The sequence below is a fragment of the Hemiscyllium ocellatum genome, chromosome 50 (assembly GCF_020745735.1).
Source record: "Hemiscyllium ocellatum isolate sHemOce1 chromosome 50, sHemOce1.pat.X.cur, whole genome shotgun sequence".
NCBI lineage: Eukaryota > Metazoa > Chordata > Chondrichthyes > Orectolobiformes > Hemiscylliidae > Hemiscyllium > Hemiscyllium ocellatum.
The window spans coordinates 9,724,966-9,741,266 of NC_083450.1; the positions used below are offsets into that span (position 1 = coordinate 9,724,966).

At 48.0% G+C, this 16,301-nt stretch overlaps 1 protein-coding gene across 1 annotated transcript in view; it reads right to left on the reverse strand.

Annotated features, from left to right (window-relative positions):
- LOC132805549 (proline-rich protein 12-like) overlaps positions 1-16,301 on the reverse strand; it is a gene marked incomplete at its 3' end in the record, with an annotated part of 218,052 nt that overhangs the window by 160,468 nt on the left and 41,283 nt on the right. The window contains exon 9 of the mRNA XM_060820660.1: positions 15,974-16,207. Within this exon, the coding sequence (XP_060676643.1) occupies positions 15,974-16,207 (234 nt within the window). The remainder of the gene's footprint in view (positions 1-15,973; positions 16,208-16,301) is intronic.

The following is a 16,301-nucleotide window of genomic DNA, read 5'->3' on the forward strand; positions in this document are numbered from 1 at the left end:
ATCCAGTGCATCTCAATGACACCCAGTGACACTCAATGGGATCCAGTGACTCTCAATGGGATCGAGTGATTCTCAATAACACCCAGTGACACTCAATAGGATCCAGTGATTCTCAATGACACCCAGTGAACCACAGTGGGATCCAGAGATTCTCAATGACACCCAGTGACACTCAATAGGATCCAGTGTCACTCAATGACACCCTGCGACACTCAATGGGATCCAGTGATTCTCAATGACACCCAGTGAACGACAGTGGGATCCAGTGATTCTCAATGACACCCAGTGACACTCAATGGAATCCAGAGACACTCAATGACACCCAGTGACACCCAATGGGACCCAGTGATTCTCAATGACACCCAGTTGCACTCCATGGGACCCAGTGACACTCAGTAACACACAGTGACGCTCAGTAACACCCAGTGACACTCAATGGGATCCAGTGATTCTCAATGACACCCAGTGACACTCAATGACACCCAGTGAAACTCAATATAATCCAGTGATTTTCAATCACACCCAGTGACACTCAATGGGATCCAGTGATTCTCAATGACACCCCCTGACATTCAATGACACCCAGTAACACCCAATGGGACCCAGTGATTCTCAATGGCATTGAGTGATTCTCAATGACACCCAGTGACACTCAATGGGATCCAGGGAATTTCTATGACACCCAGTGACACTCAATGGGATCCAGTGACTCTCAATGACACCCAGTGACACTCAATGGGACCCACTGATTCTCAATGACACCCTGTGACACTCTATGGGATCCAGTGATTCTCAATGGGATCGTGTGATTCTCAATGACACCCAGTGACACTCAATGGGATCCACTGATTTTCTAAGACACCCAGTGACACTCAGTAGGATCCAGTGATTCTCAATGACAACCAGTGACACTCAATGGGATCCAGTGATTCTCAATAACACACAGTGACACTCAATGGGGCCCAACAATTCTCAATGACACCCAGTGTCACTCAGAAGGATTCAGTGATTCTCAATGACACCCAGTGACACTCAATGTAATAAGGTGACACTCAATGACACCCAGTGACACTCAATGGGACCCAACAATTCTCAATGACACCCAGTGACACTCAATGGGATCCAGTGACACTCAATGACACCCAGTGACACTCAATGACACCCAGTGACACTCAATATAATCCAGTGATTCTCAATCACACCCAGTGACACTCAATGGAATCCAGTGACACTCAATGACACCCAGTGACACTCAATGGAACCCAGTGATTCTCAATGACACCCAGTGACACTCAATAGGATCCAGTGTCTCTCAATGGGATCGAGTGATTCTCAATGACACCCAGTGACACTCAATGGGATCCAGGGAATTTCAATGACACCCAGTGACACTCGATGGGACCCAGTGATTCTCAATGATATCCCGTGACACTCAATGGAACCCAGTGATTCTCAATGACACCCAGTGACATTCAGTGGTATCCAGTGATTCCCAATGCCACCCAGTGGAACCCAGTGATTCTCAATGACACCCAGTGACACTCAATAGGAACCAGTGATTCTCAATGACACCCAGTGTACCACACTGGGATCCAGAGATTCTCAATTACACCCAGTGACACTGAGTGGGAACCAGTGATTCTCAATGACACCCAGTGACACTCAATGGGATCCAGAGACACTCAAAGACACCCATTGACACTCAATGGGATCCCTTGACACTCAATGACACCAAGTGACACCCAATGGGACCCAGTGATTCTCAATGACACCCAGTGACACTCCATGGGACACAGTGATTCTCAATGACACCCAGTGACACTCAGTAGGATCCAGTGATTCTCAACGACAACCAGTGACACTCCATGGGATCCAGTGACACTCAATGACTCCCAGTGACACTCAATGGGATCCAGCGATTCTCAATAACACACAGTGACACTCAATGGGAGCCAACAATTCTCAATGACACCCAGTGTCACTCAGTAGAATCCAGTGATTCTCAATGACAACCAGTGACACTCAATGGGATCCAGTGACACTCAATGACACCCAGTGACACTCAAAGGGATCCAGTGATTCTCAATAACACCCAGTGACATTCAGTGCTATCCAGTGATTCCCAATGACACCTAGTGACACTCAATGGGATCTAGTGATTCCCAATGACACCCAGTGACACTCAATGGGATAAGGTGACACTCAATGACACCCAGTGACACTCAATGGGATAAGGTGACACTCAATGACACCCAGTGACATTCAGTGGTATCCAGTGATTCCCAATGACACCTAGTGACACTCAATGGGATCTAGTGATTCCCAATGACACCCAGTGACACTCAATAGGATCCAGTGACACTCAATGACACCCAGTGACACTCAATGGGATCCAGTGATTCTCAATGACATCCAGTGACATTCAGTGGGATCCAGTGATTCCCAATGACACCCAGTGACACTCAATATGATCCAGTGATTCTCTATGACACCCAGTGACACTCAATGGGCTCCAGTGATTCTCAATGACACCCAGTGACACTCAATGGGATCCAGTGACTCTCAATGGGATCGAGTGATTCTCAATGACACCCAATGTCACACTCAATAGTATCCAGTGATTCACAATGACACCCAGTGAACCACAGTGGGATCCAGAGATTCTCAATGACACCCAGTGACACTCAGTGGGACCCAGTGATTCCCGATGACACCCAGTGACACTCAATGGGATCCAGAGACACTCAATGACACCCATTGACATGCAATGTTATCCCGTGACACTCAATGACACCCAGTGACACCCAATGGGATCCCGTGACTCTCAATGACACCCAGTGACACTCAATGAGATCCAGAGACACTCAATGACACCCATTGACACTCAATGGGATCCCGTGACACTCAATGACACCCAGTGACACCCAATGGGATCTAGTGACACTCAATGACACCCAGTGACACTCAATGGGATCCCTTGACACTCAATGACACCCAGTGACACCCAATGGGACCCAGTGATTCACAATAACACCCAGTGACACTCCATGGGACCCAGTGACTCTCAATGGGATCGAGTGATTCTCAATGACACCCAGTGACACTCAACAGGATCCAGTGTCACTCAATTACACCCTGCGAAACTCAATGGGATCCAGTGATTCTCAATGACACCCAGTGAACCACAGTGGGATCCAGAGATTCTCAATGACACCCAGTGACACTCAGTGGGACCCAGTGATTCTCAATGACACCCAGTGACACTCAATGGGATCCAGAGACACTCAATGACACCCAGTGACACCCAATGGGACCCAGTGATTCTCAATGACACCCAGTCGCACTCCATGGGACCCACTGACACTCAGTAACACACAGTGACGCTCAGTAACACCCAGTGACACTCAATGGGATCCAGTGATTCTCAATGACACCCAGTGACACTCAATGGAATCCAGTGACACTCAATGACACCCAGTGACACTCAATGACACCCAGTGAAACTCAATATAATCCAGTGATTCTCAATCACACCCAGTGACACTCAATGGGATCCAGTGATTCTCAATGACACCCCCTGACATTCAATGACACCCAGTGACACTCAATGGGATCCAGGGAATTTCTATGACACCCAGTGACACTCAATGGGATCCAGTGACTCTCAATGACACCCAGTGACACTCAATGGGACCCACTGATTCTCAATGACACCCTGTGACACTCTATGGGATCCAGTGATTCTCAATGGGATCGTGTGATTCTCAATGACACCCAGTGACACTCAATGGGATCCACTGATTTTCTAAGACACCCAGTGACACTCAGTAGTATCCAGTGATTCTCAATGACAACCAGTGACACTCAATGGGATGCAGTGATTCTCAATAACACACAGTGATACTCAATTGGACCCAACAATTCTCAATGACACCCAGTGTCACTCAGTAGGATCCAGTGATTCGCAATGACACCCAGTGACACTCAATGGGATATGATGACACTCAATGACACCCAGTGACACTCAATGGGACCCAACAATTCTCAATGACACACAGTGACGCTCAATGGGATCCAGTGACACTCAATGACACCCAGTGACAATCAGTAGGATCCAGTGATTCTCAATGACACCCAGAGACACTTCATGGGACCCAGTGATTCTCAATGACACCCAGTGACACTCAATGGGACCGAGTGAGTCTCAATGACACCCAGTGTCACTCAGAAGGATTCAGTGATTCTCAATGACACCCAGTGACACTCAATGGAATAAGGTGGCACTCAATAACACACAGTGACACTCAATGGGATCCAGTGATTCTCAATGACACCCAGTGACACTCAATGGGATCCAGTGACTCTCAATGACACCCAGTGACACTCAATGGAATCCAGTGACACTCAATGACACCCAGTGACACTCAATATAATCCAGTGATTCTCAATCACACCCCGTGACACTCAATGGAATCCAGTGACACTCAATGACACCCAGTGACACTCAATGGGATCCAGTGTCTCTCAATGGGATCGAGTGATTCTCAATGACACCCAGTGACACTCAATGGGATCCAGGGAATTTCAATGACACCCAGTGACACTCGATGGGACCCAGTGATTCTCAATGATAGCCCGTGACACTCAATGGAACCCAGTGATTCACAATGACACCCAGTGACATTCAGTGGTATCCCGTGATTCCCAATGCCACCCAGTGGAACCCAGTGATTCTCAATGACCCCCAGTGACACTCAATAGGAACCAGTGATTCTCAATGACACCCAGTGTACCACAGTGGGATCCAGAGATTCTCAATTACACCCACTGACACTCAATGGAATAAGGTGACACTCAATGACACCCAGTGAGACCCAACAATTCTCAATGACACCCAGTAACACTCAATGGAATCCAGTGACACTCAATGACACCCAGTGACACTCAATGACACCCAGTGACACTCAATATAATCCAGTGATTCTCAATCACACCCAGTGACACTCAATGGAATCCAGTGACACTCAATGACACCCAGTGACACTCAATGGAATCCAGTGATTCTCAATAACACCCCCTGACATTCAATGACACCCAGTAACACCCAATGGGACCCAGTGATTCTCAAATGCACCCAGTGACTGTCAATGGGACCCAGTGACACTCAATGGGATCCAGTGATTATCAATGACATCCAGTGACATTCAGTGGTATCCAGTGATTCCCAGTGACACCCATTGGCACTCAATGAAATCCAGTGATTCTCAGCGACACTCAGTGGGACCCAGTGATTCCCAATGACACCCTGTGACACTCAATATGATCCACTGATTCTCAATGACACCCAGTGACACTCAATGGGATCCAGTGCATCTCAATGACACCCAGTGACACTCAATGGGATCCAGTGACTCTCAATGGGATCGAGTGATTCTCAATAACACCCAGTGACACTCAATAGGATCCAGTGATTCTCAATGACACCCAGTGAACCACAGTGGGATCCAGAGATTCTCAATGACACCCAGTGACACTCAATAGGATCCAGTGTCACTCAATGACACCCTGCGACACTCAATGGGATCCAGTGATTCTCAATGACACCCAGTGAACGACAGTGGGATCCAGTGATTCTCAATGACACCCAGTGACACTCAATGGAATCCAGAGACACTCAATGACACCCAGTGACACCCAATGGGACCCAGTGATTCTCAATGACACCCAGTTGCACTCCATGGGACCCAGTGACACTCAGTAACACACAGTGACGCTCAGTAACACCCAGTGACACTCAATGGGATCCAGTGATTCTCAATGACACCCAGTGACACTCAATGGAATCCAGTGACACTCAATGACACCCAGTGACACTCAATGACACCCAGTGAAACTCAATATAATCCAGTGATTTTCAATCACACCCAGTGACACTCAATGGGATCCAGTGATTCTCAATGACACCCCCTGACATTCAATGACACCCAGTAACACCCAATGGGACCCAGTGATTCTCAATGGCATTGAGTGATTCTCAATGACACCCAGTGACACTCAATGGGATCCAGGGAATTTCTATGACACCCAGTGACACTCAATGGGATCCAGTGACTCTCAATGACACCCAGTGACACTCAATGGGACCCACTGATTCTCAATGACACCCTGTGACACTCTATGGGATCCAGTGATTCTCAATGGGATCGTGTGATTCTCAATGACACCCAGTGACACTCAATGGGATCCACTGATTTTCTAAGACACCCAGTGACACTCAGTAGGATCCAGTGATTCTCAATGACAACCAGTGACACTCAATGGGATCCAGTGATTCTCAATAACACACAGTGACACTCAATGGGGCCCAACAATTCTCAATGACACCCAGTGTCACTCAGAAGGATTCAGTGATTCTCAATGACACCCAGTGACACTCAATGTAATAAGGTGACACTCAATGACACCCAGTGACACTCAATGGGACCCAACAATTCTCAATGACACCCAGTGACACTCAATGGGATCCAGTGACACTCAATGACACCCAGTGACACTCAATATAATCCAGTGATTCTCAATCACACCCAGTGACACTCAATGGAATCCAGTGACACTCAATGACACCCAGTGACACTCAATGGAATCCAGTGATTCTCAATGACACCCAGTGACACTCAATAGGATCCAGTGTCTCTCAATGGGATCGAGTGATTCTCAATGACACCCAGTGACACTCAATGGGATCCAGGGAATTTCAATGACACCCAGTGACACTCGATGGGACCCAGTGATTCTCAATGATATCCCGTGACACTCAATGGAACCCAGTGATTCTCAATGACACCCAGTGACATTCAGTGGTATCCAGTGATTCCCAATGCCACCCAGTGGAACCCAGTGATTCTCAATGACACCCAGTGACACTCAATAGGAACCAGTGATTCTCAATGACACCCAGTGTACCACACTGGGATCCAGAGATTCTCAATTACACCCAGTGACACTGAGTGGGAACCAGTGATTCTCAATGACACCCAGTGACACTCAATGGGATCCAGAGACACTCAAAGACACCCATTGACACTCAATGGGATCCCTTGACACTCAATGACACCAAGTGACACCCAATGGGACCCAGTGATTCTCAATGACACCCAGTGACACTCCATGGGACACAGTGATTCTCAATGACACCCAGTGACACTCAGTAGGATCCAGTGATTCTCAACGACAACCAGTGACACTCCATGGGATCCAGTGACACTCAATGACTCCCAGTGACACTCAATGGGATCCAGCGATTCTCAATAACACACAGTGACACTCAATGGGAGCCAACAATTCTCAATGACACCCAGTGTCACTCAGTAGAATCCAGTGATTCTCAATGACAACCAGTGACACTCATTGGGATCCAGTGACACTCAATGACACCCAGTGACACTCAAAGGGATCCAGTGATTCTCAATAACACCCAGTGACATTCAGTGCTATCCAGTGATTCCCAATGACACCTAGTGACACTCAATGGGATCTAGTGATTCCCAATGACACCCAGTGACACTCAATGGGATAAGGTGACACTCAATGACACCCAGTGACACTCAATGGGATAAGGTGACACTCAATGACACCCAGTGACATTCAGTGGTATCCAGTGATTCCCAATGACACCTAGTGACACTCAATGGGATCTAGTGATTCCCAATGACACCCAGTGACACTCAATAGGATCCAGTGACACTCAATGACACCCAGTGACACTCAATGGGATCCAGTGATTCTCAATGACATCCAGTGACATTCAGTGGGATCCAGTGATTCCCAATGACACCCAGTGACACTCAATATGATCCAGTGATTCTCTATGACACCCAGTGACACTCAATGGGCTCCAGTGATTCTCAATGACACCCAGTGACACTCAATGGGATCCAGTGACTCTCAATGGGATCGAGTTATTCTCAATGACACCCAATGTCACACTCAATAGTATCCAGTGATTCACAATGACACCCAGTGAACCACAGTGGGATCCAGAGATTCTCAATGACACCCAGTGACACCCAATGGGATCCCGTGACTCTCAATGACACCCAGTGACACTCAATGAGATCCAGAGACACTCAATGACACCCATTGACACTCAATGGGATCCCGTGACACTCAATGACACCCAGTGACACCCAATGGGATCTAGTGACACTCAATGACACCCAGTGACACTCAATGGGATCCCTTGACACTCAATGACACCCAGTGACACCCAATGGGACCCAGTGATTCACAATAACACCCAGTGACACCCAATGGGACCCAGTGACTCTCAATGGGATCGAGTGATTCTCAATGACACCCAGTGACACTCAACAGGATCCAGTGTCACTCAATTACACCCTGCGAAACTCAATGGGATCCAGTGATTCTCAATGACACCCAGTGAACCACAGTGGGATCCAGAGATTCTCAATGACACCCAGTGACACTCAGTGGGACCCAGTGATTCTCAATGACACCCAGTGACACTCAATGGGATCCAGAGACACTCAATGACACCCAGTGACACCCAATGGGACCCAGTGATTCTCAATGACACCCAGTCGCACTCCATGGGACCCACTGACACTCAGTAACACACAGTGACGCTCAGTAACACCCAGTGACACTCAATGGGATCCAGTGATTCTCAATGACACCCAGTGACACTCAATGGAATCCAGTGACACTCAATGACACCCAGTGACACTCAATGACACCCAGTGAAACTCAATATAATCCAGTGATTCTCAATCACACCCAGTGACACTCAATGGGATCCAGTGATTCTCAATGACACCCCCTGACATTCAATGACACCCAGTGACACTCAATGGGATCCAGGGAATTTCTATGACACCCAGTGACACTCAATGGGATCCAGTGACTCTCAATGACACCCAGTGACACTCAATGGGACCCACTGATTCTCAATGACACCCTGTGACACTCTATGGGATCCAGTGATTCTCAATGGGATCGTGTGATTCTCAATGACACCCAGTGACACTCAATGGGATCCACTGATTTTCTAAGACACCCAGTGACACTCAGTAGTATCCAGTGATTCTCAATGACAACCAGTGACACTCAATGGGATGCAGTGATTCTCAATAACACACAGTGATACTCAATTGGACCCAACAATTCTCAATGACACCCAGTGTCACTCAGTAGGATCCAGTGATTCTCAATGACACCCAGTGACACTCAATGGGATATGATGACACTCAATGACACCCAGTGACACTCAATGGGACCCAACAATTCTCAATGACACCCAGTGACGCTCAATGGGATCCAGTGACACTCAATGACACCCAGTGACAATCAGTAGGATCCAGTGATTCTCAATGACACCCAGTGACACTTCATGGGACCCAGTGATTCTCAATGACACCCAGTGACACTCAATGGGACCGAGTGAGTCTCAATGACACCCAGTGTCACTCAGTAGGATTCAGTGATTCTCAATGACACCCAGTGACACTCAATGGAATAAGGTGGCACTCAATAACACACAGTGACACTCAATGGGATCCAGTGATTCTCAATGACACCCAGTGACACTCAATGGGATCCAGTGACTCTCAATGACACCCAGTGACACTCAATGGAATCCAGTGACACTCAATGACACCCAGTGACACTCAATGACACCCAGTGACACTCAATATAATCCAGTGATTCTCAATCACACCCCGTGACACTCAATGGAATCCAGTGACACTCAATGAAACCCAGTGACACTCAATGGGATCCAGTGTCTCTCAATGGGATCGAGTGATTCTCAATGACACCCAGTGACACTCAATGGGATCCAGGGAATTTCAATGACACCCAGTGACACTCGATGGGACCCAGTGATTCTCAATGATAGCCCGTGACACTCAATGGAACCCAGTGATTCTCAATGACACCCAGTGACATTCAGTGGTATCCAGTGATTCCCAATGCCACCCAGTGGAACCCAGTGATTCTCAATGACACCCAGTGACACTCAATAGGAACCAGTGATTCTCAATGACACCCAGTGTACCACACTGGGATCCAGTGATTCTCAATTACACCCAGTGACACTGAGTGGGAACCAGTGATTCTCAATGACACCCAGTGACACTCAATGGGATCCAGTGACACTCAATGACTCCCAGTGACACTCAATGGGATCCAGCGATTCTCAATAACACACAGTGACACTCAATGGGAGCCAACAATTCTCAATGACACCCAGTGTCACTCAGTAGGATCCAGTGATTCTCAATGACACCCAGTGACACTCAGTAGAATCCAGTGATTCTCAATGACAACCAGTGACACTCAATGGGATCCAGTGACACTCAATGACACCCAGTGACACTCAAAGTGATCCAGTGATTCTCAATAAAACCCAGTGACATTCAGTGCTATCCAGTGATTCCCAATGACACCTAGTGACACTCAATGGGATCTAGTGATTCCCAATGACACCCAGTGACACTCAATGGGATAAGGTGACACTCAATGACACCCAGTGACACTCAATGGGATAAGGTGACACTCAATGACACCCAGTGACATTCAGTGGTATCCAGTGATTCCCAATGACACCTAGTGACACTCAATGGGATCTAGTGATTCCCAATGACACCCAGTGACACTCAATAGGATCCAGTGACACTCAATGACACCCAGTGACACTCAATGGGATCCAGTGATTCTCAATGACATCCAGTGACATTCAGTGGGATCCAGTGATTCCCAATGACACCCAGTGACACTCAATATGATCCAGTGATTCTCTATGACACCCAGTGACACTCAATGGGATCCAGTGACTCTCAATGGGATCGAGTGATTCTCAATGACACCCAATGTCACACTCAATAGTATCCAGTGATTCACAATGACACCCAGTGAACCACAGTGGGATCCAGAGATTCTCAATGACACCCAGTGACACTCAGTGGGACCCAGTGATTCTCGATGACACCCAGTGACACTCAATGGGATCCAGAGACACTCAATGACACCCATTGACATGCAATGTTATCCCGTGACACTCAATGACACCCAGTGACACCCAATGGGATCCCGTGACTCTCAATGACACCCAGTGACACTCAATGAGATCCAGAGACACTCAATGACACCCATTGACACTCAATGGGATCCCGTGACACTCAATGACACCCAGTGACACCCAATGGGATCTAGTGACACTCAATGACACCCAGTGACACTCAATGGGATCCCTTGACACTCAATGACACCCAGTGACACCCAATGGGACCCAGTGATTCACAATAACACCCAGTGACACTCCATGGGATCGAGTGATTCTCAATGACACCCAGTGACACTCAACAGGATCCAGTGTCACTCAATTACACCCTGCGAAACTCAATGGGATCCAGTGATTCTCAATGACACCCAGCGAACCACAGTGGGATCCAGAGATTCTCAATGACACCCAGTGACACCCAATGGGACCCAGTGATTCTCAATGACACCCAGTCGCACTCCATGGGACCCACTGACACTCAGTAACACCCAGTGACGCTCAGTAACACCCAGTGACACTCAATGGGATCCAGTGATTCTCAATGACACCCAGTGACACTCAATGGAATCCAGTGACACTCAATGACACCCAGTGACACTCAATGACACCCAGTGACACTCAATATAATCCAGTGATTCTCAATCACACCCAGTGACACTCAATGGGATCCAGTGATTCTCAATGACACCCCCTGACATTCAATGACACCCAGTGACACTCAATGGGATCCAGGGAATGTCTATGACACCCAGTGACACTCAATGGGATCCAGTGACTCTCAATGACACCCAGTGACACTCAATGGGACCCACTGATTCTCAATGACACCCTGTGACACTCTATGGGATCCAGTGATTCTCAATGGGATCGTGTGATTCTCAATGACACCCAGTGACACTCAATGGGATCCACTGATTTTCTAAGACACCCAGTGACACTCAGTAGTATCCAGTGATTCTCAATGACAACCAGTGACACTCAATGGGATGCAGTGATTCTCAATAACACACAGTGACACTCAATTGGACTCAACAATTCTCAATGACACCCAGTGTCACTCAGTAGGATCCAGTGATTCTCAATGACACCCAGTGACACTCAATGGGATATGATGACACTCAATGACACCCAGTGACACTCAATGGGACCCAACAATTCTCAATGACACCCAGTGACGCTCAATGGGATCCAGTGACACTCAATGACACCCAGTGACAATCAGTAGGACCCAGTGATTCTCAATGACACCCAGTGACACTCAATGGGACCGAGTGAGTCTCAATGACACCCAGTGTCACTCAGTAGGATTCAGTGATTCTCAATGACACCCAGTGACACTCAATGGAATAAGGTGGCACTCAATAACACACAGTGACACTCAATGGGATTCAGTGATTCTCAATGACACCCAGTGACACTCAATGGGATCCAGTGACTCTCAATGACACCCAGTGACACTCAATGGAATCCAGTGACACTCAATGACACCCAGTGACACTCAATGACACCCAGTGACACTCAATATAATCCAGTGATTCTCAATCACACCCCGTGACACTCAATGGAATCCAGTGACACTCAATGACACCCAGTGACACTCAATGGGATCCAGTGTCTCTCAATGGGATCGAGTGATTCTCAATGACACCCAGTGACACTCAATGGGATCCAGGGAATTTCAATGACACCCAGTGACACTCGATGGGACCCAGTGATTCTCAATGATAGCCCGTGACACTCAATGGAACCCAGTGATTCTCAATGACACCCAGTGACATTCAGTGGTATCCCGTGATTCCCAATGCCACCCAGCGGAACCCAGTGATTCTCAATGACACCCAGTGACACTCAATAGGAACCAGTGATTCTCAATGACACCCAGTGTACCACAGTGGGATCCAGAGATTCTCAATTACACCCACTGACACTCAATGGAATAAGGTGACACTCAATGACACCCAGTGAGACCCAACAATTCTCAATGACACCCAGTAACACTCAATGGAATCCAGTGACACTCAATGACACCCAGTGACACTCAATGACACCCAGTGACACTCAATATAATCCAGTGATTCTCAATCACACCCAGTGACACTCAATGGAATCCAGTGACACTCAATGACACCCAGTGACACTCAATGGAATCCAGTGATTCTCAATAACACCCCCTGACATTCAATGACACCCAGTAACACCCAATGGGACCCAGTGATTCTCAAATGCACCCAGTGACTGTCAATGGGACCCAGTGACACTCAATGGGATCCAGTGATTATCAATGACATCCAGTGACATTCAGTGGTATCCAGTGATTCCCAGTGACACCCAGTGGCACTCAATGAAATCCAGTGATTCTCAATGACACCCAGCGACACTCAGTGGGACACAGTGATTCCCAATGACACCCTGTGACACTCAATATGATCCACTGATTCTCAATGACACCCAGTGACACTCAATGGGATCCAGTGCTTCTCAATGACACCCAGTGACACTCAATGGGATCCAGTGACTCTCAATGGGATCGAGTGATTCTCAATAACACCCAGTGACACTCAATAGGATCCAGTGATTCTCAATGACACCCAGTGAACCACAGTGGAATCCAGAGATTCTCAATGACACCCAGTGACACTCAATAGGATCCAGTGTCACTCAATGACACCCTGCGACACTCAATGGGATCCAGTGATTCTCAATGACACCCAGTGAACGACAGTGGGATCCAGTGATTCTCAATGACACCCAGTGACACTCAGTGGGACCCAGTGATTCTCAATGACACCCAGTGACACTCAATGGGATCCAGAGACACTCAATGACACCCAGTGACACCCAATGGGACCCAGTGATTCTCAATGACACCCGGTTGCACTCCATGGGACCCAGTGACACTCAGTAACACACAGTGACGCTCAGTAACACCCAGTGACACTCAATGGGATCCAGTGATTCTCAATGACACCCAGTGACACTCAATGGAATCCAGTGACACTCAATGACACCCAGTGACACTCAATGACACCCAGTGAAACTCAATATAATCCAGTGATTCTCAATCACACCCAGTGACACTCAATGGGATCCAGTGATTCTCAATGACACCCCCTGACATTCAATGACACCCAGTAACACCCAATGGGACCCAGTGATTCTCAATGGCATTGAGTGATTCTCAATGACACCCAGTGACACTCAATGGGATCCAGTGACTCTCAATGACACCCAGTGACACTCAATGGGACCCACTGATTCTCAATGACAACCTGTGACACTCTATGGGATCCAGTGATTCTCAATGGGATCGTGTGATTCTCAATGACACCCAGTGACACTCAATGGGATCCACTGATTTTCTAAGACACCCAGTGACACTCAGTAGGATCCAGTGATTCTCAATGACAACCAGTGACACTCAATGGGATGCAGTGATTCTCAATAACACACAGTGACACTCAAATGGACCCAACAATTCTCAATGACACCCAGTGTCACTCAGTAGGATCCAGTGATTCTCAATGACACCCAGTGACACTCAATGGGATATGATGACACTCAATGACACCCAGTGACACTCAATGGGACCAAACAATTCTCAATGACACCCAGTGACGCTAAATGGGATCCAGTGACACTCAATGACACCCAGTGACAATCAGTAGGATCCAGTGATTCTCAATGACACCCAATGACACTCCATGGGACCCAGTGATTCTCAATGACACCCAGTGACACTCAATGGGACCGAGTGAGTCTCAATGACACCCAGTGACACTCCATGGGACCCAGTGATTCTCAGTGACACCCAGTGACATTCAGTGGTATCCAGTGATTCCCAATGACACCCAGTGACACTCAATGGGATCCAGTGATTCCCAATGACTCCCAGTGACACTCAACGGGACCCAGTGATTCTCAATGATACCCAGTGACACTCAATAGGATCCAGTGACACTCAATGACGCCCACTGACACTCAATGACACCCAGTGACACTCAATGGGATCCAGTGATTCTCAATGACACACAGTGACACTCAGATGGGATCCAGTGATTCTCAATGACACCCAGTGACACTCAATGTGATCCAGAGACTCTCAATGACACCCATTGACACTCAATGGGATCCCGTGACACTCAATGACACCCTGTGACACCCAATGGGATCCAGTGACACTCAATGACACCCTGTGACACTCAATGGTATCCCTTGAAACTCAATGACACCCAGTGACACGCAATGGGACCCAGTGATTCTCAATGACACCCAGTCACACTCAGTAGGATCCAGTGATTCTCAATGACAATCAATGACACCCAGTGGCACTCAATGGGATCCAGTGATTCTCAATAACACACAGTGACACTCAATGGGACCCAACAATTCTCAATGACACCCAGTGTCACTCAGTAGGATCCAGTGATTCTCAATGACACCCAGTGACACTCAATGGGATAAGGTGACACTCAATGACACCCAGTGACACTCAATGGGACCCAACAATTCTCAATGACACCCAGTGACACTCAGTGGGATCCAGCGACCACCAATAACACCCAGTGACACTCAATGGGATCCAGTGACACTCAATGGGATCCAGTGTCACTCAATGGGATCCAGTGATTCTCAAGGACACCCAGTGACACTGAATAGGATCCAGTGTCACTCAATGAAATCCTGTGACGCTCAATGGGATCCAGTGACACTCAAGTGGATCCAGTGATTCCCAATGGCAGCCTGAGACACTCAATAGGATCCAGTGATTCTCAATGATACCCAGTGACACTCAATGGGACCCAGTGATTCTCAATGACACCCAGTGACAATCCATGGGATACAGTGATTTTCAATGACACCCAGTGACACTAAATGGGTTCCAGTGACTCTCACCTCTTGGTAGTTGGCATCGCCCAGTGTGACCCCCAGACCCCCTTCCACTGCCCAGGGCCGGGCAGTGTGTGTGGACGCAGGGTCAGAGGTCGGTGCCCCCGGTAATGAGGGTGATCCCGGTCGATCCTCCGTCCTGTTGGGAGGGAGAGGGGCAGCAGCTCCTCCTGCCATCTCCCGGATATTCAATTTCCGTCTCCGGATCTTGTCGATATCCTCATAATGTTTATCAGGAAACTGGGAATACAAAGAAAGGGGAGAGCATTCACAGGAGGGCAAGGATGGCAGCTATACCCCCAGGGACACCCAGAGAGAGCCAGTGAGACCTAGT